Consider the following 27,572-nt stretch of genomic DNA (forward strand, 5'->3'; position numbering starts at 1 on the left):
AAGGAGTGGGCACCAGAGTGTTGGGGAAAGCTCCTAAGGCTGAATCTTTCCAGAGCGGATCTCTGTCTCTCTGTGCAGCTGGGTGTGGCCCTGCCTGTGCGGTTGGCTGGAAGAGGCTTGTGAGCCTCACCCAGCAAGGCCAGGTAAAGGGGACTCAGGCTGGCAGAATAGGCTGATTCAGTGGCATCCCAGCACATCAGGTAACCTCCCAAAGGGCCCACACCCGTAACAGAAGGCTCTACCCTGATCGATGGAACACAAGAGCTTCTGATTGGCCCATTCCCCATACTTAAGCCAGAAGGAGGAACAGGAAGTCATCTGTACAGCTGGGTTCCACTCTGCTTTGGACTGCTCATCCAGTGCTATCTGCTCTTGTCTCTTGACCATGACTTCCTTGTTTCCTGAATTGGCCTGATTCCTGGTATCTGACTCTTGGTTCCTGATCTTGGCTCCTGACCTCCTGGTTCTGAACCCCGGCTGGCAGGGTGACCTGGCCCCCTGCCCTATACTAAACACTAGGCATGGCCGCCTACGTGCTGGCCCTGACACTTTGTCTGCCTTGCCAATTCAATCTCTTCAGGGAAGGGGCTGTATGTGGTTGTCCAATGTGTGTACAACAGGAACCCAATCTTGGTGGGGTCCCCTCAGTCCTGCAAATAATCAATAATAGTCCTGCACAACAGGAATGTTGTTCAGTAAACAAAAGTCAATGGGACTCTGTGTGTGTGTGGGGGAGGGTGTTAAACGGTATGTTATCATGGGGCAAACTTGGGAATGACTCACACTTTGAGAACAACAGTTATTCCAATCCAGTGTTAATAGCACAGAATATGAGGGGGAGGAATTAATGCAATTTCCAGTATATGTATTTTCAAATAAACGCTTTTTAACTATATCGTCACTAGGGAGTATTCCTAACTCAGTGCCCCGTAGTGCTGCCCAGCCTCAATCACCCACTGGTTAAATTTTCAAACAAGCGCCCTTGTGGTTTCTCCCATGCTGCCCCTCATGCTTGGAGGAGCTACCTAAAAACATCCACAAAGGTACCTCATTATCTTCCTTCAAATCCCTCCTTAAAACTCCTTCGACCTGAGGCCCACAAAAAAACTTGACAAGAGTTAGGCTACTGGTGCTCTTAGTCCACTGCCCATCATTTTGACCGATATTGTCTCATCATTTCTTTTTACTTCTCATCTCTCTGTATCCACCTGTTAGCTCTTATTTTATACTTATTGGGAACTCTTTAGGGCAGGCACAGTCGTCTTGTTCTGTGTTTGCACAGCACCGAGCTATCGTGATACATGGAATTAAAGTTGAGGCAATCAGCTGATGGTGTTGTCCTGCTTCTGCTAAGTCTTAAAACCCACCTTGGCAGGGTGAGGACTGATGTCTGAGTGCCACATCAGGGTGTGTAATGCTAGTGATGGGATGAGCAGTCAAACCATGATGGCCCTGGACTCTGAAATTCAGATCTGGATGTGACTATTCCCCCGAGTTTGGGGGTGTTTGGACTCCAGGCTTTGTTTTGACCTATTGCAGAGGTGCAGCCAGCCATAGATCCTGCTCCAAAGCTGAATGTCCTCAGTTTGGAGGTACTCACATGCAGGGATTTGCTTTGGGGTCATCTCTCATTATTATCATTAGTAGTGTTGCAGTAGCACCTGGAGCCCTCCTCATGGAGCAGGACCCACTGTGATAGGCCCTGTACAAACACAGACAGTCCCTACCAGGATGAAGGAATTCCTGACCTTGTGCTGGGTTTGCCTTTGAGACAGCTCATTTGCTTGTCATTCAACCACTTTTAATGTAATAGAATCATAGAATATCAGGGTTGGAAGGGACCTCAGGGGGTCATGTCACTCGCTCACAGGTGACTGAGAACCAAGAAGTGTTGCTTTTCATAGAATCATAGAAATGAAAGTCTGGAAGGAACCTCAAGAGGTTACCAAGTCCAGCCCCCTTTGCTGAGGTAGGACCAAGTCTACCTAGACCATCCCTGACAGGTATTTGTGCCACCTCTTCTTAAAAACCTCCAGTGATGGCAATTCTACAACCTTCTTTGGTAACTTATTCCAGAGTTTAACAACCCATATAGTTAGAACATTTTTCCTAATATCTAATCTGAATATCCCTTGCTGCAGATTAAGTCAATTATTTCTTCTCCGACCTTCAGTGGATGTGGAGAACAACTGCTCACAGTCCTCTTTATAGCAGCCCATAACATATTTGAAGACTGTTATCAGGTCCTGTCTCAGTCTTCTTTTCTCAAGACTAAACATGGCCAGTTTTTTTAACCTTTCCTCACAGGTCAGGTTTTCTAAACTTTTTATCATTTTTGTTGCTCTCTTCTGGACTCTCTCCAGTTTGTCCACATCCTTCCTAAAGTGGGCACCCAGAACTGGACGCAGTACTCCATCTGAGGCCTCACCAGTGCTGAGTAGAGCCAGACAATTACCGCCCGTGTCTTACAAACAACCTCCCTGTTATTGATATTAGCCTTTTTTGCAGTTGTGTCACAATGTTGGGTCATATTCAATTTGTGATCCACTATAACCTCCAGATCCTTTTCAACAGTACTCCCACCTACCCAGTTATTCCCCATTTAATAGCTGTGTATTTGATTTTTCCTTCCTCGGTGAAGGACTTTGCACTTGTCTTTACTGAATTTCATCTTGTTAAATTCAGACCAATTTGCCAATAGGTCAAGGTCATTTTGAATTCTAATCTTGTCTTCCAAAGTGCTTGCAACCTCTCCTGGCTTGGTGTCATTTGCAAATTTCATAAGCATGCTCTCCACTCCATTATTCAAGTCATTAATGAAAATATTCAATACTGTCAGACCCAGGACTGACCCTTGTGGCACTCCATTAGATATGTCCAGTGATGAGCTGCCAAAAGCTGAAGAACCGGTTCCTTCAGTCGCTCTGGGTCTTCGGTGGCACTGAAGGACCCGCCGCCGAAGTGCCGCTGAAGACCCGGAGCGACTGAAGGCCCCACTGCTGAAGTGCCGCCAAAAACCCAGAGCGCCGTCAGGTGAGTAAAAATTGCCTAAAGTTAACCATGTGCTTAAGTGTTTTCTTGTTACAGCATTCAAAAGCTTTCTTGTTGCCTCACAGCACACTGTCTGGTTCCTTGTATTCTTTAACAACGGGTTCTAAACCGGCTTCAAAATTTAACAACCGGTTCGTGCAGCTGGTGTGAACCAGCTCCAACTCACCACTGGATACGTCCTCCCAGTTTGACAACTAACCATTGATAACTACTGTTTGAATATGGTCTTTCAATCAGTTGCACACCCACCTTATAATAATTTCGTCTAGACCGTATTTTCCTAGTTTGTTTATGAGAATGTTAAGTGGAACTGTGCCAAAATCCAGATATATCATGACTACTGCTTCCCCCATACATTATGCCAGTATCCCTGTCAAAGAAGGAATTTAGATTGGTTTGGCATGATTTGTTTTTGTGAAATTCATGCTGGCTACTGCTTGTAATCCTGTTATTCTCTAGGTGCTTAGAAATTGTTTAATAATTTGTTCCAGTATCTTTCCAGATATTAAGGTTAGGCTGACTGGGTTATAATTGCTGGGGTCCTCTTTGTTTCCCTTTCTAAAGACAGGCACTATGTTTGCCCTTCTCCAGTCATCTGGGATCTCACCTGTCCTCCAGGAGTTCTCAAAGATAATCACTAATGATTCAGAGATTGCTTTAGCTAGATCCTTTAAGCACCCTAGGATGAATTTTATGTGGCTCTGACGATTTGAACACATTTAACTTTAAATATTCTCGAACCTGATCTTTCCCTATTTTGGCTTGCAGTCCTTCCTTCTTGTTGCTAATATTAATTGTGTTGGGTATCTAGCAAAACAGGCATTAAACACCTGAGCTTTTTTGATGTCATCAGTTATTAGCTCTCCTTCCCCACTCATTATTTTTTGCTTTCAATTGCATTCAATGAAATAAAGAGGCCACATGTGACTGAGAGGGAAACATGCCTTCTTTGGGGCTGCATAAAGCTTCTAAAAATAGTCCTAAACTGCATCCAAAACACCCCTTGTTGGGATTTCCACAGGAGGCAGCAGAAGAGGGGCTCTGGGAGGTTAACCAGTATTTAAATAATGGCTTTCTCACCCCTCTTTCACCTCCCCCAGTCCCGCCCAACTCCGTCACATTATGCAGCATTTTTCCTGTTGATTTGAAAAGCAGCAGTGCAGCTGTTAAGGGGCTAAATGAAAGGAGGAATTGGGCAGATAATGGCAGGTGTAGGGAACGCAGGTCCAGGAAACAGGCAGTGCAGAAGCAAGAACAAGGTGGAGGGGAGTGGGGCAGACAGCAGAGCAATAGAGAGGGTTGTGGGCTGGACAGAGGGAATCTGGAGAAGTTGTTGGTTGCTGGCCAGCGCCTGTGTAGCAGCTGCAGCTGTGCTGCCTATACAAAAAAGGAGCAGCATTGCGTGTTGGCCAGGCACAGCTCAGAGTCCTGGGGAAGAGTGAAAAGGTTGAGTCTCTAGGGAGAGGTGCTGAGGAGACAGGGCTCTGTGAGTGGCGAGGTTCACCTATGTAGAAATGCTGCAGCCCTCTCCTCACTGCTCTGTGACTGATGCACCATTTTAGCTGGCACGAAAGGGTTAAATTGTATCTTGGCAGAGGGGTGCCCAAGCTGCAGGCCCAGTGGGCACTCATTGGGGTGAGCACGTCCTTGTCGTCTGGGACTAGGCAGCTCTGGTGCCTAACTGTATGATCTGGGGAGATGGCAGCCGTGGAAGAGAGATCTGCAGTGAGGTGAATGCATATAAACCTGCGAGCGTCACGTGCCCCCAGCCAACACCCACACGCTGCTTTCCTGCCGGGAGATGGAAAACTTACGGACGACAAATATGGCATCTCTTTGGTTGGGATGGAGTCTGCTTCCCTTCCCACCCACTCCCCTCATCCCCTGCAGCGCCAGGCCTGCTATCTGGGTGCTTGGCGTGAAATGCCGAACGTAGCTTTTATCCTCGTTCTCAAGTAGCCTGGTTAGGAGAGACAAGTGGAGAAGCACTTTAGATAATGACCCAGATGCTCCTGCACAAAAGGCCGAGGGCAGGTGGTTTCCAGACAGATGGTAATAGCCCCAAGAAGGAGCAGCACTTTACCTTGGCCTTATTGGGTGGACTACAGTTGTCATAGCAACAGCCGTTGGTTACACAGTGATCTTCCCCTGTGATGCTGGCAGAGGGTCCCCGTGTGAACTATTGCAACAGCTGTCATGGTCCTTCCGCTGGTGTCAGCTGGGGTCCTGAGCAGGAAGGCAGTGCAGAATGCTGGGGCCCAGGTCCCTTGCACAGTGCACAGCACGGACACCCTGGCTGAGTTAGGGAACTGCGACAAGAGCACGATGGTATTTTTCCTCCCCAAATGAATTACTCTGCAGAAATCACCTCCGGAATGTCCGACAGCTTTGTCTGCATGAAATGGCCCCATGCCTGGGCATGTGTGGGCCTGAGTCTCAGTTACTGTGTTCCTGTTCTGGGCAAGGGGAGCTTAAAGCTCTGCCCGTATGCCAGGCTTGGGAAAGGCCCTGATGTAAGTCAGAGCAACATCAGGGCTGCTCTAACTTGTGCTTTGCATCCCATGGCTCCCCATGGGCCCCAGGGAGCAGAGAACAGCAGTAGTGTGTTGCCTTCCTGCCAAGCCAACCCATCCTGACATGCCCCTGATCCACCCACTTCACAAGCAGGCTGAGAGCAGGGCCTACCCTTGCACCAGCTCTGTGCCCGGTAAAGAGGCCACTCCTACCTGCTGAGCAGTCTTGTCCCTTGTAACCTTCCTCACAAGCGCACATCCCCTTCTGGCAGAACCCACGTCCGCTGCAGGCATTCAGGCATCTCAACTGACCACAGTCTTCCCCCACGTAGCCCTCCTGACAGATGCAGGTGCCATTGGTGCATCTCCCCTTTCCCAAGCAGTCATCGGGGCACCTCAGCTCGCTGCAGTCTTCCCCTGCATAACCTTCTTCACAGATGCACTCCCCGTCCACGCAGAGGCCTCGGGAGCTACAGTCTGTCAGGCAGCGGAGCTCTGAGCAATCGTCCCCACTGTAGTCGTTGTCGCAGATGCACTGGCCTTCTACGCAGATTCCCCGGCTGGAACAGCCCATGGGGCAGTAGGGCTCTGAGCAGTTTTTTCCAGCCCACCCTTCATTGCAGATGCAGCCACAGGACTCCAGGCTAAAGTTACCGTGCCCACTGCAGTGGGGGATGTAATCTAGCTGCCCTGGAATGATCAAAATCAACAAGTCAGCTATCATTAGGGGCTCTATGGTGGGGACAGAGGAATCCCCACAATGGCTGCAGCCACAGTATGATGATATCCTTCCAATAGTGCTGTAGTTTCATATGGGCATTTGCTGGGGGACATTAATGCTCACAGGAGTAAGAGTCTGATTACACTGTGCATTATTCTCCTGCATAACTCTGCCACTTGCAGAGGCAACGCATGGGGGAAGGCACGCAGGGTCATGTGCCCCCCTATTTCTGCCAGGGTTTAGATGACCTGCCATGAACCCTGTGGCATTCAGCCCGAACCTTTGTCGTGCCTCCCGCCCACTATCAACAGTTATGCGTTGTCTCTATCTGCCAGGACACTTTGGTCTTGACCTGTAGTGCTCCTCCGCTATTCCAGCCGTGGGCTAGTGCCAATCATGCTGAATTGCCCCCAAGCTGTGAAATTGTTTTTAATGACATGCTTAAAAGGTCCATTTGGAGCTATGACAAGATGCACTTAACACCATATTCACTTAGGATTATTATATATTATTTGCAAAATTCCGATCTCAGTCCAGGTTTGCATTCAAAGGGTTTTGATTTGGCACAAGTTATGCAGGCCTGGACAAGCATTGCTACTGTGGATGACATTGTGAGATACAAAAAAGCTATTTCTAGTGGTTTTTATGGCCTCTCTGAATCATGTGCAGCTACTAGACCTGCAGGGCTGCAAAATGTTGGACTTTAAGGCCCTAGTCTGCACTGGTGCATGGGTCTGTTAGCACTGAACTTGGTGCAAGATTGGGCCCTAAGTTTGTGGCATTTTTATGTACAGAAAACCTGTTACTGGCTGAGAACTGAATCTCTAGTCCATCCTGGGCCTTGGGTAAAGGGGAAGAGAGGAAGGATATCTCTGTCAGGCTGATTTAAAACAAAAGGGTATTTGTTTGAAATTCTCAGGGGGCTGGAGAGCATTAGAAGTAGCCTCCAGGGGGGATGGAATAGTGAGCAGAAGGCAGGTGGAGTGATCAAAGGTGAGTGCTAACTGCAGTTGTTACACAGCTCTGCAACATGCAATTACTACGTAGCTCTGCAGCATATCACATGATTACCATCTCCTACTGGCCCCTGGGATTGGGAAAACCTGACCGTAGAAACATTTTATTGGGCTTCAAAATCCGAATCATTTATGTTCAAATGTTTTGCACTCTCTCTCTCCCTCTGTGTGTGTGTGTGTGTGTGCGCGCGTGTGTGTGCGCACACACACTTATTGGAAGATTCAGCTTTCTTCCATCTCACTTCACCCTTCTTAAATTGAATGGTTGTTCCCTGAATTCAACATCCTCACACTGGACAGGTTCTGTGGAAAACATAGTATGTGTTCATGTCATTAAAGACTGTATCATAATGCATATGCACCAGGGGGCTGAATTTAGGTTGCATGGGCAATCTTAATTCTGGCATTGTCTAATTTTTGCACGCTTGATTTTGCAATTGTAAAGACCTTCTGAAGTATTTTTTTAGATGTAATTTCTTAATTCGTTAATAATAAAACCAAACTGAAAAAAACCCTCCAGAAATTCTATAATATGGAACCATATTCACCTCCAATGTGGGTCATCAGCAGAGTTCCGACCTTTGGATCCACAGCACAGACCTCTACCACATGAGCTAATGGAGTGCCCGATGATGGTAGTAGGCTATTATCTTCTGTGAGAGCCAGCCACCAGAGGGGGATAAGACTCTTAGCCAGGGGTCTTGACAGCTGTTTGCTGTCAGCAGAAGAATGTAGACTCAAGACACCTGGGTTTGATCTGGAGGGGTTGCCCTAGATTACAGACCATTCTGACCCTCTGTTTCTACCCAACTCCCCCTCCTCAACGCTTGGCTCTTATCCCCAGCCCCTCTGCTGCTACGTAACCCCCCAAAGTACCTGCCCCTATATAACTCCAGCTCCTCCCTCTACCCCTCTACTCTAGTCCAACACCCCCACACCATCAGTTCCTGTCCCCTCTGCTCCTTTTCACCTCCCATCCCCTGGCTCCTGCCCTCTCCCCGCTGCACCTAAATACCCCATATCCTCTTCCCCTCCCTCTGCTCCTGTCTGTTCCGCCCCTGGCTCCTGCCCCTCTCCTTCCCACTCCCTGGCTCCTGCAACACCCTCTATCCTGCTGCCTGTCCACCCCATTGGGCTGCTGGGTTGGGGGAATATGTGCCTATATAAGACAAAGCCCCGAATATTGAGACTTTCCCTATAAAATCAGAACATCTGGTCACCTAAGTGCCAGCAATGGGGAGCCAGGAGAGACAGTCTCCCTGCTCTCAGTTCCTGTGCCTGGCACCACAGCTGAGCCCCTTGGTGGAGGTACAATTGCAGGAAAAGTCCTGTGCAGCCCCTGCAGGCCCGGGACAGAGCACGCTTCGCTGTTTTGCAGGGATGGCCCATATGCAGTCTGGTTGGCATGTAGGAGCTGTGCAGGGATGGAGCATGCTCAGTGCAGACAGAATTTTTGGAGAGTTTAGCTGCCAAACAAGTTTCTGCTTAGTACATGCAAAATGAGATTTTTTGGAGGCTTATTGTTTGGCTAAATCTGGGCACATTTTCACAGGGACAGCAAAAGGCACATCCCTGACACCAGGGCAGTCCTGTTACCAAATTTCATGTGCATGAAGGCACTACAGCTTCTCCGTGAGATGGTGGTAAGAATTATTTTACCATGGGCAAAACAATGTATTTTCTCCGAAACTCATTCTTGGAAATGGTTGAACCATTTGACTGAAACTTTTCCAAAATATTCAGCCTGATACAGACACCTGGTGTGGAAAATGTCAACCTGAATGGTTGAAGTTTGGCAAAATTATAAGCAAGTGAAAACAGAGTCTTATAATGGAAAATGTTAGGCAATCTTAATTATAGGTGGTGCTATCGCCTCCACCTATCATATATATTGCTGACCAACAAACATAAAAGTGGTTGGTTATAAAGTGTGATGGGACCATTTAGGCTATGCACACATTGGGGTGGTGTTCGGGTGTTCAGACTCTTGTTAAGTTGTCAGTAGATGAGAGAGGATGCTTGAACAGTTGCCAGAAAGTGGAGGATCATTTATGGAAATGTCTGGCACTGGTGGGGTGGGGGGGATGACCAATTCTTATCTGATTTACACTGGTGTTAATCAGAGTAACTCCACTGAATTTAAAGAAGTTACTCCAGATCTCCCTGGTGTAGCTGAGATTGGACTGGAGATTCCATAGAGTGATAAATATTTTGTAACTTCATTTGCATACATTATAAATAACCCAAATAGACCTACAACTGTTTTTACAACTAACTCCTTTCATGTTTTATCTCTTGAATTTTATTACTTGATTTTAACAGTGATTATTCAGCACATCAGTTTAATGGTGGAATAGTTTACATTTTATTTTTACCTAATGCAGTTATTAATATGTATGTTTGGATACGTGTTTGGTGCCAGACCTTCAGCTGGTATAATTTGGAATCACTTGCTTTGAACTGGGGCAGATTTACACCAGCTGCCGATCTGACCCATACACATTTCTCTGTGTGTTGCTGTGTTCTCTCTGTATGATGATGATGTGTGCATATAATCCCCCCTCACACACACAGATCATGAGCCTGATTCTCCTATTATCTATTAATATAACTTTGTTGGCTTCAGTGTCGTTACTCCTGATTTACATTGCTGTGTGACTAAGAGCAGGGTTAGGCCCAATGTAATTATGTATTATGCCAATTACAAAATAACAAGTTAAAAAAAGGAGAAGACATGGGGGAGCAAAGTTTGGGGTTTTTTGATTGTAGCCAATTCCTGTCTTCGCCCTACACTGGACGGTAGTTTTCTGCACCTGGGATAGGGCTGTGGATACCTTCTGTACGTTGACATTTCCTCCCCTTGAGGAGTTCTCATACGCCCCATTGGAGCGTTCATTTTCTACGCTTCACCATTCAGAGACCCGGATGCATGCTGTTAAGGAGTCCGGCAGAAACTCTTTGAGAAAACATCTCTGGTTCCTCACTCGGTTGAAATTCATTGTCTCAACGCCCCCCCTTTGTAACCCATTTCCTTACAGCAAGCCGCTATTTCCTTGGTTTTGAAGAACTGCCTTGTAGAGATGATGAACTGAACTGTGTCTTTTGAAACAGTAACCCTTATGGAAGGGTTACAGAAAGCTTCATAAAGCTTGCGCATTTTGATTCAGATGGAATACTCGGATGCTAGGTTTGTGCCTGCATTAGGAAAACATTTGTTTGTCTTTCATGGCAGCTAAAGTTATCTCCTGATATTTTTTTAACTGTGAATTTCATAGCCACTAAGTCCTTCTAGGGAGAGGGCAGAGAACTCATTTATTGCTGACTCCTGCGCTGCTGTATTGTGTGAAGGGACTACTTCGGAAACCAGTCGATTTTCTCTTCTACCGATCCCATGAAAAGTTACAGAACTGGCCTAATGATTGCTAAGGAGCAGGGGGTATAAAAGACGGACTTGCTGCCTCGTCACCTTGCTAGTATCATGCAGTTGTTTTTTAACCTGGCTTTAGCTGTGGTTGTGACTACGTTACCAGTGAAAGGACTTGAGCTGCAATGATATCATAAAATGGTTGCTCTTGGCGGGAATCTCTGTGGATTAATCTTGCTGTTCAGTTCAGTTCCTGTTTACCTGTAGCTCTTTAGAATGCTCACAACTTGCTGGTGATACATGGGAAAAGGCCCCGGTGATTCAGTGTAGAGAGTTAAGGCTAGATTGTGACTTGGATTGCATGCCCATATCGGGGATTAAGCATCCCACTCCCCCACCACTTCCCAACCTTGGATCTGGGATGTATTGTTCTAGGAAGGGAGCAAGCTGGCACGGGTAGGCATGGAGTGGTGAGGAAGGAGCAGGGCCTTGACCCTATCTTCCCACTTGCTGAGCAGAGCCAGGGCAGGGGGTGTTGTACCTCACTGTCGGTAGAGGCTAGTAGCAAAAAGCCACTTCCCTTGCCATGAACAAGGAGGAAGGAGGGAAGGAATTGTGACTTGGGGTGTGTGTTGGGGTCACAATGCCTTCTGGGGCTACTCCAGGGCTGCTGAAACTTAGACACCACTCCAGTGCCTAAAAGTCAAATCTAGGCCTTAATTTTTCCTCTTATGCCAACAGAAGCTAATTTCTCTAGGTCAGCCACAGTTTATTGAAGGAGCCTGGGGACACTTGGGATGGAGTGAGTGAAGGGACTGGACTCCCATCTCTTCCCAGAAGAGGAAAGTCTTTCTAGGTCAGTAGGGAGAGGTACATTGGTAGAAGGGTGTAGGTCTCGGTCAGGGTATTGGGCCATTGGTGGAGCAGTCGGGGGAAGACCAAGATGCAAAGAGCAATGAAGTTCAGCTCTCTTCTCACCTGAGCAGACAGTGTTTCCTCTGGGTCACTGCTGAATATACTGAAGAGCTTGGAGAAAGCTCAACACTTAATAACCACAGAGTGAGGGCCAGATTCAGTGGTGATGTACATGGCTGGGTAAGTCGCATGTAGGGTCTAAACTGGTCAGCAAATCGGCTCAAGTGACAAAGTAGTGTCTGGTAACTTGCACCAATCCAGCAGTCAGCATGAGTGTCCAAAATAGGTGTGAGTGTAACCTACATCAGTTCAATTTCTTGTGGAGACCAAAATCAGCTCTTGGTAAGTGGGCCCAGTTCCATTCTGTTACATGCGGGTAAATCAGCAGGCATTCCACTGAAGCCAATAGCAGTTGCATCCCCTTACACCCTACAGCAGTGGTGGGCAACCTGCGGCCCACAGGCCGCACACAGCCTGTCAGGGTAATCCGCTGGCAGGCCGCCAGACAGTTTGTTTACATTTGCATGGCCACCCACAGCTCCCAGTGGCCGCGGTTTGCCGTTCCTGGCCAATGGGAGCTGTGGGAAGTGGCGGCCAGCACGTCCCTGTGGCCTGCTGCTTCCTGCAGCTCCCATTGGCGGGAACGGCGAACGGTGGCCACTGGGAGCTGCGGGTGGATGTGCAAATGTAAACAAACTGTCTGGCGGCCTGCCAGCGGATTATCCTGATGTGCCACGTGTGGCCTGCAGGCCACAGGTTGCCCTCCACTGCCCTAGGGTTATCTGCTCTTCCTCCACCTTTTGCCTCTGCCAGGCAGGTTACACTCACTTTGCATTATCTGCTGAGTTCCAAATTGATGCACTTTGCCACTTGCACCTATCTTCTGACCAACTTATACACAATATGTAACTTACATCCAGCACCATTTATATCTGAATTTGACCCCGAGACTTCCATGGGAATTGTACCCACTTTACCAAGCTGCACTTGGGCCAGCGACTGAATTTCACTGTCGGTCTAGAAGAAGATATTTCCCCCATGTATAAACATTGACAAATCCATGTTGCAGGTTGGGATGCTCAAGAATCAATGAACCTGGAGACTGAATCTCTTTTTTAGGGGATGAAGAACTGTCACCGCACACACTTAGGAGTTTTACCAGGGCAGGGAGCTTTAAATTCCATTGAGGGCTCCCTAGGAACCATGGCAGTTGAGGAGGCCTGGGAGATACCCCGAATCAGCATATTTCCTGAATGCCCTGACCCTGCCTCTCCCCAGTCAGTCCCCCCCTTTTTCTTGGCTATGCTGGCTGGCTTTGGGATTCCCAGCAGTGTGGAGACTTGTGCTTTTGTATCCAACTCCTGATGGACTTTCTACCTCCCAGAACCTGTAGCCTAGGTTCTAGCTAGTGAATCTGGCCCTCTTTGTTTAGGTTGATGAGTAATATTGACAGTGCTGAGTATATGCACTGTCGTGGCACCATTAGCAAATGCAAAATTTCCTCCATTAATACTCAAAATTTCACCCACTCTAACTCATGCGCCTTCCTCTCTTGAGACTTTAGTCCCCAGCAAGATCTAACAGCATCAGTTACTACCTGTAGCTGCATTTTCTTGGCAGCAATTGGAGTTGCATTGGTCCCGTAGCATGGACACCTCCCTCTCCAGCATCTCAATTCTGCTTTGAAGCTCCTGCATGACCTGGACAGAGGTGAAGCACTTGCAAGCCTGCTTGGGGAGGTTTATCCTGTGGGTGAAGGTGACCTGGCTCTCGCTGTCTGAGGTCTGCTCCGTATATTCCGTCATCCTGTCGTCTTCTGAACTCACCTCCTGGTCAGATGATGCCTCAAGCGCTGACGAGCAGAAGCTGTCCAGGGGGACGTTAATGTTGTATACATGGTTGAAGACCATGGATTGCTCCTTGATAGGCGGGCTGTAGTTGGCAAAGTTGCCTTCCTTGTCCACTACCTGCCTCCTCATCCGCTCTGTTGTCACCTCTAGCCGGCACTCAAAGGGCTTGAGGACTGATCCCAGCAGGAGCAAGTTGAGACCGATAAGCATGTTCCTCAGGACTAAGTTTTCACTGTCAGCCCCCATTTTCTTGAGCAGAGAAAGCAACTTCTAAGCCAGCCTTGGCCAACAGAGCTGTCTGAGAACCTGGAGACCCTGAACGAGAAGAACATGAATGATATTAGCCTTTAAACGGGACTGCTGTGCTCAGACCACAGGAGGAGTCTTTTGCAGTGCAGCGTAAGGGGCTAGATTCTGCATAGATGTAACCCAGTGACATCCCATTGGCCTCAGCGTGATTGCAAAGGGTGCAAATCACTTGGGATCTCACCCATTGCTGGCAAGGAAATAGCTGTGTTTTTTAAGGAAAGGTTAAATGTGAGTCATCAGCTGTCGAGATGGTGCAGTCTGATAATGCGCTAGCCTTTTGTAGCTGGAGGCCTTACGTCACAACTGAAGGACCAAATTTTGGCTGCTTGGGGTGTAAACCAGAGCAGAATTTGTCCTGTCATGCATTTGGCCGGCTCAACAAGAATCCAGTCCTCACATTCGTCTGTCTCATCACCAAGGGCCTGATCTAATGCCCATTGAGGTCAATGGGGGTCTTTCAGTGAGCACTGGCTCTGGCCCCAACAGCTGGATCCTGCAAGGTGCTTAGCACTACTGAGGTGGCGCTCAGGACCTTGAAGGGCTGGGCCAACGTCTGGTGCAGTTTGCCAATACTGGAAGTCTTTGCTCATGTGAAAGTCCATAGACTGGAATAGAAGGGCGATGGCCGTTCCTGGCGGAGGCATACTGGGAGGCCAGTTGGTAACCAGCTGCCAGAGTGATGCTGTCTGGTTTATACTCGGTCTCATTTAGCCAGGCGATCAGTACCTCACTTTTGTGAGCTGTCATACACCCCCAGGGTGGAATCTGGGCCCACTGAAGTCAGTGCCATTAAATTCAATGGGGACAGGATTTCACTCAAAATCTTTACACAGGGACATGAAAATTTTGCATCTTACTTGGTTGATTTTTTTTTTTTGTACTGAAATGGTTCATTTGGTAGAAGCACATCATCTACTCGCTAATATATTTGGGGCATAAATTCCCAGATGGGAACCTATTCCGGATGCACTAACAAATACAATACGGGAGGGGAAAAAAGGCTTAAAAGCATGGGTGGTGATTACACATGTTCTCATATCAGTATGGTATCTCAAATGGCATTTCATGCCTCAGAAACTGAGCACTAGATTGCCAGGTTTAATTCAGTGGCTGTAGTAACACTGTTAAATTAGACTGTACAGTATTAAGTTTGTTTACATTTATGTTCTGGACAGACCAATATCTCCTGTTGAAGTCATTTCATCCCCTACCTGTGCCCTGTATTATGTGGTAAAGTGTCTTTATTTGGAACAAGACAACTTTTCATTTTCTTATTGATTTGTGGTCTGCAGGTGGTAATCCCAACTCTAAGGGCCACACTTATCCCTGGTATAAAATCACTGACTTCAGTGGAGTTGCCCAGGGATGAATTTGCCTCTAGAACTCTTGCTGGAACTATTGTGTGTTGACCAATGGTTAACTCCATCTGTTCTGCTTTAAAGAATTGCTGCTTTACATAGCAGAGAGGATGAAACCAGCAGACTAGCAGGACTGCAACTGTGAGCCCAAGGACTCTAATTGCTCCTGGTGCATCAGAAAGGACAATTTGATTGCACATTGGTTACCAGCTGCCAATCTGTTTGCCTTGCATTTTGTTTTCATTGGATCATTAGTTTATGGTTTGTGTCGTATAATTAGAGTGCAGTTGTTTGGAAGAAGGAGAGTTTAGCAGTAACAGCAGGGGCTGAGAGACAGAATTGCTGCAGTTTATATTCAGTTCTGTCACTATCTCACTGTGTGTGTACATGGGGGGCAATTCACTTTGACCTCCTTGTGCCTCAGTTTACCCACCTGTAAAAGAGGGATGATAATAAAGGCTAGCTCGAAATAGTTTATCTTATTTTTGTGCCCCTCCCCCTCTTTTGTTCTGGGCAGCTGTAATCATAGTGTTTTTCATTACAGCTTGGTGGGAAACTTTCCCCCTGTCCCATGATAATTTGAGATATTGAAAAAATTTCCTGTCTCAAAATGGGACCAAAAGCAGAAATCTTGAACGGTTTTTATGAACCAAATCCAAACCAAAATTTCAGTTCACATCAATCACAACATTTCATTTCAGTAATTTCTAAATGCTTCATTTTGATTTGGACTATTTTTATTTATTTATTTATTTTTACTATAATTAGCTTACACTTCAAAATGAAAAGTCATTTTGAACTGGAAAACTGGAATTTTTCATTTAGAAAATGTTGCGACAAAAGATTTTGACAATTTAAAAACTTTTTTCCCAGAAATATTTTTTAGTTGAAAAACTTCAAAACAGATCCTGTCCCGTGACAAGTTTGGGTTTCAATCAATTGGCATTTGCAATTGAAAAAACGTTTTATTGAAAAATTGTTGACTGGCTCTAGTTATTCATCTAACCTTCCTGTGGGCTTGTAAGGCTTGAATTAATTAACACTGGTAAAATGCTCATGGTTCTTTATTAAAGGGTTCAACAGAAATGCAAAGTATTATTGAATTTTAGCATCGTTTCCTGTAGTAATTACTACGAATATAGACTGAAGTCAATGGAAATATGGGTGATCAACTGGAGCTCAGCACTTTTCAGGATTGTGGCCTAATAATTCTTAATATAAAAGATGATGTTTTCAAATATTGCAAAGTGACTTAGGTGTCTTGCTCTCATTGAACGTCAATGGCTAGATGCCGAAACCTAGATGCTGAAATCCTGCAGGCCCTTTTGAAAATATTACCCAACGTCTCTCCAGTCTGCTCCTTCCTGCTTCCCCGCCACCATTAGGGAATAACAAGCACTTGGCACGTAATTGAGGTACAGTAATAAATACTCTGTAAAGCATCATAAAATATACAGTATAAAACAAACGATTAAAAATGTCAGTGCAACATCACACACAAAAAAAAGGAAGGAAACAAAAGAAGATAGATTTCATGGCAAGTGTGAATATATATCCAAGGGCAGGAAATGGCCTGTTGAGTTAACCCTAATTAATTACTTATGTCAACCAGGGTCTGAATGAGCTCTACCCTGACATTGACTGATGAACTGGGGGGGAAAGACCTCATAGGGCAAAAGACTTTGCATAGACCCACCTACTCTGCCTTGGTGACGGGCAGAGTGATCAACCTGATCAATTTTGGCTGTTTTGGGTTAAAATTCACTTTCGTCTTGAATGCAGGGTTAATGGGTTGTTGTTAGCTTACGGTACGACTAAAGGGCAGCAGAACTGTACTTACCATGCCCTAATTGAGGGGGGTTACCCTCGCTGTAGCCTACTTGCTAAGCAGGAGATAGTGATGCCAAGTCAGAGGGGGTGGGGGAAAGGTGTTCCTCCTTGGTGGTGTGGGCTCTGTTTAAAGTGGCATGGATACCATTTCCTCCTCCCCCTCCTGTGTTTAAAGGTAAAGCCGATCAGACTCAATTTAGAGGCCTTGTTCACTAGAGCTGAAATCACTGATGAGTAGCACTAGGGGACTGAACCTTAGACCTTGTTGGGAACAGTGTAGCAGAGAAAGACAACATGGAGGATGCAGCAGGCACAGCAGCGCACAGTGACAGCAGTAAGCGGCGGCAGGGGTGAGCAGTAGCAGCAGCAGCGAAGACCCTGCTTGGCCCCCATTCAGGGGTGGGAGGTGAATGCACCCCTGAGTTCTGGGACCTTGCTGACTTCGGACAACCAGCTGCCAATGGGGTGCAGAGGAGGGAAAGGGGAGTGGCATGTTAAAGGGACACCTGTCCACTGGACTTTCAAACCACAAGGTGGGAAACCGAGCCAAAGGACTGCTGGCCAAGATATGGTGGGGTGGGTGTTTCCTTATGGTTTACGTACTTTTGAATCATTGTTGAGGTGGTTTCCCAAATTAATGCTGAATTCCCGCTCCCTTGGAATAAACGTTTTCTTTTGTTTGCGAGTGAGGAAGTATTGCCTCTGAGAAGCACCCCCAGGTGGTGTTTAGTTTGCCAGATTTCTGGGTGAGAGCTCAAGCCAGTTCTGTTTTGTGATGTTAAAAGGAACCCCTAGGTATTGAACCTGGCCGTGCTGCTGCCGACACCACCTGGCAGACGGGTTACATTTAAATTAACCATAACTTTGTGCTTAATCTTTGAAGGTGGGTTGGACATTTATATGGATCTCAAGAATATCCAGAGGTGTTACAGTTAATGCTGACAAAAAGAGTATTGGGAAAGAGATTAAACCTCATCTTGTCAGTGTTTAAAACAATCTCTATCAGGGATTAGGAGGAGATCTTCATGGGGGGGGCAGATGACTCCCACATCTGCCTACTGCAGAGTTTCTAGCACCTTCTTCTGGAGCATCTGCTGCTGGCCACTTTTGGAGACAGGATCCTGGCAACTTCTATGCTCTTTATGCAGCATCTTCCATCTGGGGGTCTCAAAGTGCTTGGCAGTGATCAGTGATCCATTCTCCTGTGCAGTAGATAGCATCTCCATTTTAAATGGGGAAACAGGCATAGAGAAGTAAATGGCAAACATTGCCAGCGTGTGAGACTAAAGCTGGGCTCCTCAGCTCACGTCTTCCAAGGTACTTAGGTGTCTAACTCCCATGGACAGCTAAACACCTTTGGGGATCTGAGCCTTACATTTAGGTGTCAGCTATGGATGTAGGAGCTGAACTTTAGGCACCAGGGTTGAAAATGTTGGCCTCAGTGTCTTGCCTCAAGGCCAGACAGCTAGTCTGTGGCAGAGCTAGGAATAAAACCAAGTTCCCCCGACTCTCGAGCCCCTGCTTTCTCCATCATACGCAGCATTCACATCAAGGACTTTGCTCACTTTTTTAAACTACAGATCTGAAGCTTGGGGGTGTGTTGGATCCAGGTTCTTGGTTTGCCCTGTTAAAGATGAGGGCCACTAGCTGAATTGGAATCTGCATCTCGGAGTCGATATCCTAACACCCCCCAAAGTTCTAGGGCTGTTGGGTTTGGTGTGTTGGTTTGTGCCCATCTCTAGTGTTAACAAAATCCTTTATAGTGTTTTGAGGACCAAATGCATCTGAACCGCCTCGGGGCTCTCTCTTATCGCTGACTCCAACAAGTGGTTGAACTGCTTTGTTTAGCTGAATGCCATGAGTTCTGGTGATCACTTGGCTCTGAAGCTCCAGGTGAACTTAGGTGGTGCCATCCCAGGCAGACCAGGACAAACAAAGGATCTCATGTGAGCCTAAATGCAGCTCTTTGCATTTCTGTGCCTCTGTTCCTTTCAAGCAATCTTGTGACTGCTGAACCTCGTCCTGAGAGCCCTGCTACAGTCCTTGAACCTTTGTCTGTTGTTGCTGTGAACTATTATTGGATTACATTGGATAGTGTTTGTAGCATGGGCCACTTTCAAGGTGGAAACTGTTTTGTTTCCATGTGGAAAATAGTAGGCCTGATCTTCTTCGTGTGTCTATTGGTTTTACACCCATGTAACTACAACTGGACCTGATTCTCCATTGGCTTGGACTCGTTTGCACCACAGGGAGCATTTTCCACTTGCCTTGCACTCAGGTTGCGCTGGTGTAAGTGATGAGGCAAGGTGCAGGGCAATGGGGAGGCAGGCCCATTGACGTGCGTTTGTGTTGCTCCTGACTTACAGAGCTGTGAGAGCGCAAACAGGCCTTTGTGTTCTAACAATCAAAACTCAGTAGGGCGATATAGCTTAAGGGCACGTTGAAAAAGAGACAGCTGAGCTGCTGCACCAGCCCTCTTGAATTAAACCAGAATTTGGCCAAGGAGGCAGAGTTCCCACCCAAATCCAGATGAGGCTTAATCTACAATTTGGGATGGGGATTGAAGACTAAATCCAGGTGAAGGTTCAGGTCCAACCCCAGGGGTACATATCACTGAACCCTAAATTGTGCTCCCCCCTCCTGCCTGCTGGTTCCAACCTGGCTACTGGGCCAGAAGCCAGCAGATGGGTGGTGGCTGAGGGGCAAACATGCATCTGGGAGGATGGAGGAGGCCTGTTAGTGGTGAGGCTGGTCTGGTAGCAGGGCGAGTGCATGTGGATGGATGAGGGAGAGAGGGTGACAGCCGGCTTATGGCACTCTGTCAGGGGTTGCAAGAGGTTAGGGAGGCTGGGAGTGAGCTTGGATCTGGTTTTGCAAGGGAATGAAGAGCTGCGAGGAAAGGTTGGGTTTTTTTCTGGGGGGCTGGGATCTGAAGATAGGAATGCTGGTCCTCACTGTAATTCCCTCATCTGACCTGCTCGAAGCCTTGCAATGCCGAGGAACTGAAAACGAGCAGACTCATGCAAACAGTGCTCCCCACACTTTGCCTAGCCAATCGATCAGAGAGTTGCCCAGCTGTGCATAGTGTTGCCAACACCAGTCATTCAGAAATCATGAACCAGGCCTCAAAACTCGAGATAATTTTTTTAAAAAAAGGGTTGGGTTCATTTCATTTGTCTTCTGTTTCTGGGTGCGTGCAGGTCACATTTCCAAGCTTCTCTTCACAACCACAACAGCTAGAAACTCAATTGCTTATTAATGAAATCCAAGAGTCTCACATAATCCCCTAACTTTAAAAAAAAGCACCAATATTAGGAGGTTCAGGAGAAAATAATGAGAATTGGCAACACTGTACACTGTGCGTACCAGCAAGGGATGGAGCCAGTAGCCTTGTGGAGCCTTGTGACCCAATTGACAGGCCACTGTTCTAGGAATTGTACCGGAGTGTTGTGCCCATGGAGACGCTGTGGGAAAGGAAGCAGAGTACAAATTCATCTGGAACTCATTTGCCAATCCGGCCTGGGGACTGTTATCGAAGTCTGAGCTCTACCAGTAACTGCCAGTGCAGTAATCATGTGAAATTGCCCTATATTATTTATAACTATTTTTGTGCCTTGCACCTTGTCTTTGTTTCCCTTGGGAATGGCAGCACATATCCGCCTCTCCCCTCTGACCCCCCCCCCCCCCCCGTAAATACCTGTTTACTGCTTTGTCTCTCTCACATTGCCGTGACGTGCCTGAAAACACAACTGTTCAGCCGCCTCTTCAGCATTTACAGGGTTGTTATCGTATATTATCCAAATATGTCTGTTGTGCTTTCCCTTCCCTTGCTTGGTGCATGGTGCCTGTGGCTACCAAGCATGCACATGGGCACACGTTAGTATAGTTCCTCTCTTTCTTAATGTTCCCTGGAAAAGCAAGAAAAATCTATTTAATTCAGACCTGATGTCAGTAGATCCAGCCTCCATGGATGTCTCAGGCCAAATTCCCTAGTGCAAGTGACACATCAGGTGTACATTGGCCAGAAAATGGGAGTCAGTGGTGTAAACGGCAAAGAGGCAGTGTGAACTAGTGGGTAGGACACTGATCTAGGTGTCAAAGAGCCTGTTTCCTTTTTCCCAGTGCTGCCACTCACCTGCTGGCAAGTACTTCCTCTCTTTTTAGCTCAGTTTCCCTTCCCATCCTTTGCCTATTTACAGTGCAAGCTCCTCAGGCATTTGTTAGATTGTAAACCCCCACTATGTGTTTGTTCATTGCCTAGCACAATGGGGCCCTGATCTCAGCTGGGGGCCTCTAGGCGTTAGGGTAATACAAGTCATAGGATCAAAGTAGTGTATCTTGCACCCATTTAGTATTCAGTGGGTGTGGGAAATGACCACAACTCACACAGCAATGGCAGAATTTTACCCTCACTTACGCTCCACGTGACATTGTGGAAATCTACAGAGAGGAAATGAACATCAAATTTTACTACAAGGAGGTGGGTGGGAGAGGTAGCAGTTGTGACTCGGCACAACTCTTATTGACTTTACATTGTGCTTGCTAATACCTGGGTGAATTTGGTTTCCCCTGGATCTGAACTTCATTATTTGGACCTAGGTCTATCACGTGGGTCCCAACTGGAAGTTCTTATCTTAACACCCTCAGACTTCACTGAAGTTTAGATCTAGGTCCAAACGTCTTGGCTCAGCTTCATATCTAGTGATGAGCAGCATGCATTTCCACCCCTGTTCATGTGGAACCAGGATATCTCAGCCTACAGTAGCACTTTCCCTGCATTTTACAGTGCCTTCTCCTCACTGGTGGTCTTTGCTGTGACCTTGATTCCTCTTGTTGGTAGCTGGTCCCTTACTACTGGCCACCACTGTCACAAAGAGCTCAGGTGCTGCTGAACCTGAGATGTGTGCTGCCAACTCTGTGACTGAAGAGCCTCCACCTTGACCTGACCCTGGGAGGTGCCCATCTCAGAGCGTTGCAGTTCTCTAACCTCCTTTCCTGGCGTCCTTGGAGACACCTCAAAAGAAAATCCGCGCTCTTGCTCTCAGCCTCCCCAGGAGTGAAACTCTCAAGCTTTCCTCTTTCGCTTGATCTCAACTTTGTTTGCCAGCGTTACTTGGAGGTGGGAAGGCACTTTCTACAATTAGTGTGTTCGCTAGGTAGTCTCCTATATCTTTGGGGTCTCTAGTGACTCCACAGTGGCCTCACTGACCCTGGGAGAGAAGCTTCTCCTTGGCAATGGCTGGCAGCGGTGGGAGGAGCCCAGGGACTAATTAGTGCCCGTTGCCTTTGATGGACTTGTGTTTGTTAGAAGCTAACTACTTGCTCTTTGGACCTCTCTGCCTTTTGTGTGGGAGTGGAAGATGTAGGGTGGTAATTGTGACTCTGAGCCAGTTGTACAAAGCCAGGCTGGAACGTCGAATAAAACCTCATTGAAGGATTATAGACATGGCTTAGATGTGTGAATATAAAATTGCCCCTGCTCTTCTTGCTGGAGCAGAATTCAGTCTGGTTCAATAGGAACACAAGAGTTGGTCAGAAGAGCAAACAGAAATCCACCAGCTGAGGAAATGAGAGAGGGAGAGAGAGGCAGATGAAAGACTGAGATATGAAAGAGCGAGACTAACAGAACAAGAATATAGTGGCTAGATGGATAGACACAGTGGAGAGATAACTGATGCAGGACAGAGATTACTAACTAATGACCATAAGCAGGTCAGATAGTTAATGCCTGTATCAACTAGAGAAAGCGATAGAGTAATTTGACAGACTGATACAGTCGAAATCTGTGCAACCTCATTGATCCAATCCTCCTTATCAATATAATTATCACAGCAGATGTCAGCAGGCAGGGGACGGTGGCCTGTAGTAATTTATAAGCAGCAGATAATAGGATCTCTCATAATTCCAATGGAATACAGTGTTAATGAGGTGGACTGGGGGCGCAGCAGAGTCAGCGGGATTGCCAGAGCCAGCACGGTTTATATCACTCTTGCTGAGTTCTTGCTGCCTAATGAGATGTGCTTGGCACTGAGCTGTGATCTTGGCCCATCCCCTCCCGCTTCCTGAAAGCGGCGTCCTCCTCCTTTCCCCCACACTGCGGGTATTTCAAAGGGGAACAGAAAGGCACTCATACCTCACCAACTTCGTTACGCCAGCAGACAGACAAGAATTTTCACACACTCTCGACCCTAGAGATGAGCCATGTTTCTGTTGTGACCCACCTTCACCACTGGCTGTTCTAGACCAGATCCTGGGCTGCAGCGTGTCTGCTTTGCACCATGTCGCCGACTGAGTTTGGCCTTAACATTGGTGTAACCAGCCACAAGAGGATCGCTCAGCATAACAGCCATCCTCCATACCCCCCTCTGTTGTTGGCGTATCGGGTGTGACCAAAGCGAAGGTGGGAGTGGCCAGGCTATGTGTGCATGGTGTTGATCCCTGACTTGGGCCTTTGTTAGCAGCTGATGTAAGTTATAGCAGCTGTCTGATTGCTCCAGTACCCCAGGAACCCAGCTGGCCCCGAGATCAGAGAATGTACTCCTTTGCGCTGCATGAGCCGGGACTGCAGCCAAGGAGAAGGCTCGTGGTGGTTTTTAGCTTTCCAAGTAAAAATGCTGAAGGAAGCGCCACCTTCTGCTATGTATTTATTTATTTATTTCTATAAATGGAATCATTTTAAAAATGGGTTTCTCCATTTGCTCGCCTGCCTTCTCAGGCTGAGCAGGCCGATAATTGCAGCGGCTGGGGGTGGAATGCGATTGTGTTGGCCCCATTGTGTCAGCAGAGAGATTTCCATAAGAAGCCAGGTCTCTCCTTTCCTCCCTCAGCAAGGAATGGTTTTCACGGGGCCTGTCATATGTCAGAAAAAGCCCAGAGGGCAGGAATTTGCCTGCAGGGAAAGGTTCAGCAGTTGAATGTATTTTGGTTGGAAATGATAGGTAAGGGGATGTGCTCAATGGTTTTAGGGATCCTCTGCTTCCTGATCTAGCCCCAACTCCTGGAAATGTCTTGCCAGTCCTGTCAGGAATTCTGTTTAATTCTGGGCAGCTAATGTGCTTGAAGTACTATTACGTGAAGAATCCGAAACGTTAACAGCTGAGTTTGTGGAGAGTAAGGCTTGGTCTGCAATACTAACCTGGCCGACCCTGAAGCCAGGGCTATGTCGATGAAACGGCTTCTCCTATCGACACAGCTACTGCCTCTCGGAGAGGTGGAGCACCTACGCTGATGGGAGACACTCTCCCGTTGGCATAGGAAGCGTCTTCACGAAGCACGGCAGCTGCACTGGCTCAGCGCTGTAAGTGTAGACAGGTCCTGAGTGATCATACGCTGAGGGTACGACCCTGTTTCCACCACACTAGCCTTAGGCTGGTGTTACATATACTGCCCTCCTCGAACCAGGAGCCCAAAGCCCTGAGCTCAGAGCCTTGGAACCCAAGTCCCTCAAACGCAAAGGTTGGACCTGGCTTCCCATCCCGATCCAAAGCTTTCTCATGTGGGCCAATCTCTGCGGAGACCCAAAATGGGGGCAGCTACAAAGTGTTCACTTTGGGGGTTTAGTCACAAAACTCTGTGACCTCCCACCAAAAAAAAGAAATCACAAATTTTTGATTTTAAAAAAATTCAGTTGAAAATGAAAAAAACCAGGTTGCTGGGGAGCATAAAGCACTCACAACGCTTTGGAATTCGCCAACCCCCCCCCCCCTTTCTCCACCAGTGCTAGGGGGCTCTGTGCGTACCAAGGGTTTCCCCCGTTTCAGCTGTGACACAGCAGCAGCAGCAGTGCCAACACAGGTATGCAAAGCCTCTGTGGGTCTGTCTACGCTGCATTTTAAAACCCACGGCTGGCCTGTGCCTGCTGACTTGGGCTCATAGGGCTCGGGCTAAGGGGCTGTTTAATGGCAGTGTAGGTATTTGAGTTCAGGCTGCAGCCCGAGCTCTGGGACCCTCCCCCCTCGCAGTGTCCTGGAGCGCAGGCTCCAGCCCCACAGCCCGAGTCAGCTGGCACATGCCAACCGTGGGCATTTAAATGCAGCACAGGCATATCCTATAAGCCACAATTTGCCCCAGAGCAGTTTGCCTTCGCTTCAAGCAGCTGTAGAGGGTGCACTGCGCACTGTGCTTTGTCTGCCTCTGTGTAGAGGTTTGTACTGGTGCAACGACACTGGTGGCTGGCTGCTGACAGCTATAATTGGGGCAAATCTCCAGTATAAATAAGGCCTAATTAACTCTTATGAGTAAAACTGAGTGAATAACTGATGTTTTTGGTTTGCTGGGAAGCTCTGTCTCCTGTGCTGCTACACTCAAACTGTGTAGCTGGCAGAAGGAGGTACCTTACACCCCTGTAACTTCCTTGTGTTGCTGCGCAAACTGGGCCACAATTGAGCACTGTCTTTGGGCTCCCCCTCCCCCCCCAGAAGAGCAGTTCCCTGCTGTCTGCCTTTAACAACAGCCATGTTGACTGTGGAAAAGTTAAGTGGCTGCAAGGAAAGGTTCCACAGTAGCACAAAAAAATATTAGACCAGAAACCAGTTCACAGAAGTAGCCATTCTTCCTTAAAGCTGGATGGATAAGAAAACTCCAGGCTCTGGACTTCATATCCACACACAAGACTCTTCTCCCTCCCTCTTCTCTCTTTGTCCCAATTCCCCAATCCTTTGGAGGAGGAAAAACAATATTTATCTACAACTCTCTGAACCAAAGCAAATCAAAGGAGAAAGGACCAAAGGCGGGAGAAGAAAAAGGAAATCACTTTATGAGACCTTTCTGTGAAGGAGTGAAAAGAGAGATGAGTTTAAATGAAAAGAGCTACCTCAAGGAATCCCACTCCAGAGCAGCTGCTGAGAGGGGAAGTGACAAGTCAGGTCGTCAATGAGTGTGTTACCGCAGCTGGGGCACTGGAAGTTAAAGTTCACATCCAAAGAAACAAGAATCAGCAAGACAAGGTAAGAGAGCCAGTAATGTCTTTTGTTGGACCAACTTCTGTTGGTGAGAGAGGCAAGCTTCTGAGCTTACACGGAGCTCTTCTTCAGGTCTGGGAAAGGTACGCAGAGTGTCCCAGAGAATGAGCAGGGAAGTCCAACCGTGCTTAGCATGGAGCCAGTGGTTAACTCATTGCTGGCAATGGCAACACTGGAAAATGGGGACTTGCTAATATCCGACAAGGTGAATGAATCCAGGAGGTGGACTGATGATCCCAGCAAGCAGTTTGGCTATTGCACAGAGCACCCATTCTCTAGAAATTCCCGTGTAATGGGCTGGTACTGGCTAGGGTACCACTGCCCTGGGTTGGGTGGAATTACAACCACTCAGCTTCATAGATTTTAAGGCCAGAAGGGACCATTCGGAACATCTAGTCTGATCCCCTTCATAACACTGGCCATAGACCCTCACCTAATAAACTCTGCCCCAAACCCATAACTTCGGGTTGAGCCACGGTGAATCTTATGGAAAGATATCCCTTATTGAATCAAAGACTTCAAGAGACAGGGAATCCCCCTTGTCCTCCCACTGTCAAAAATCTGTGCCTGAATTTGTTTAGCTGCCAGCCATTGGCTCAGCTGTGTCCTAGGCTGTGGTACTGCTACAACTAAAGGAGAGGTTTCAGGGTAGCAGCCGTGTTAGTCTGTATTCGCAAAAAGAAAAGGAGTACTTGTGGCACCTTAGAGACTAACACATTTATTTGAGCATAAGCTTTCATGAGCTACAGCTCACTTCATCGGATGCATAAAGTGGAAAGTACAGTGAAGAGATTTTATATACACACAGACCATGAAAAAATATACATTGTTTGGAGAGTGATCACTTAAGATGAGCTATTACCAGCAGGAGAGTGGGGTGGGGGGAGAGAAAACCTTTTGAAGTGATAATCAAGGTGGGCCATTTCCAGCACATTTCCAGAAGTTAACAAGAACATCTGAAGAACAGTGGGGGGGTGGGGGTGGGGGTGGAAGGAATAAACAAGGGGAAATAGTTTCACTTAGTATAATGACTCAACCACTCCCAGTCTCTATTCAAGCCTAAGTTAATTGTATCCAATTTGCAAATTAATTCCAATTCAGCAGTCTCTCGTTGGAGTGTTTTCAAAGTCTTTTTTATTGAAGGATAGTCATACTTTGAGGTCAGAAATTGAGTGACCAGAGAGACTGAAGTGTTCTCCGACTGGTTTATGAATGTTATAATTCTTGACATCTGATTTGTGTCCATTTATTCTTTTACGTAGAGACTCTCCAGTTTGCCCAATGTACATGGCAGAGGGGCATTGCTGGCACATGATGGCATATATCACATTGGTAGATGTGCAGGTGAACAAGCCTCTGATAGTGTGGCTGATGTGATTAGGCCCTATGATGGTGTCCTCTGAATAGATATGTGGGCGCAGTTGGCAATGGGCTTTGTTGCAAGGATAGGTTCCTGGGTTAGTGGTTCTGTTGCTCCAACCCCTCAGACAGAGACAAACACCTACAAGATCTCTATCAAGCATTCTTACAATTACAGTACCCACCTGCTGAAGTGAGGAAACAGATTGACAGAGCCAGAAGAGTACCCAGAAGTCACCTACTACAGGACAGGCCCAACAAAGAAAATAACAGAACGCTACTAGCCATCACCTTCAGCCCCCAACTAAAACCTCTCCAACGCATTA

At 47.2% G+C, this 27,572-nt stretch overlaps 1 protein-coding gene and 1 long non-coding RNA gene across 8 annotated transcripts in view; one reads left to right on the forward strand and one right to left on the reverse strand.

Annotated features, from left to right (window-relative positions):
* Window positions 1-27,572, reverse strand: part of TNR (tenascin R) — a 284,069-nt gene that overhangs the window by 53,815 nt on the left and 202,682 nt on the right. For 3 of the 7 annotated variants that reach the window (XM_074960990.1, XM_074960993.1, XM_074960994.1), the window contains 3 exons: window positions 20,625-20,835; window positions 13,178-13,745; window positions 5,778-6,254 (listed from right to left, as the gene is read on the reverse strand). In XM_074960990.1, coding sequence (XP_074817091.1) covers window positions 5,778-6,254; window positions 13,178-13,676 — 976 coding nt within the window. In that variant the 5' untranslated portion in view covers window positions 13,677-13,745; window positions 20,625-20,835. Of the gene's footprint in view, window positions 1-5,777; window positions 6,255-13,177; window positions 13,746-20,624; window positions 20,836-24,062; window positions 24,223-27,572 lie in introns of all 7 variants that reach the window. The other 4 variants (XM_074960988.1, XM_074960989.1, XM_074960991.1 and 1 more) reach the window with 3 other exon arrangements.
* The window catches only part of LOC141992205 (uncharacterized), a 68,208-nt gene that overhangs the window by 18,971 nt on the left and 21,665 nt on the right, over window positions 1-27,572 (forward strand). The gene's annotated exons all lie outside the window — the stretch shown is intronic.

The sequence above is a fragment of the Natator depressus genome, chromosome 8 (assembly GCF_965152275.1).
Source record: "Natator depressus isolate rNatDep1 chromosome 8, rNatDep2.hap1, whole genome shotgun sequence".
Taxonomy (NCBI): Eukaryota; Metazoa; Chordata; order Testudines; family Cheloniidae; genus Natator; species Natator depressus.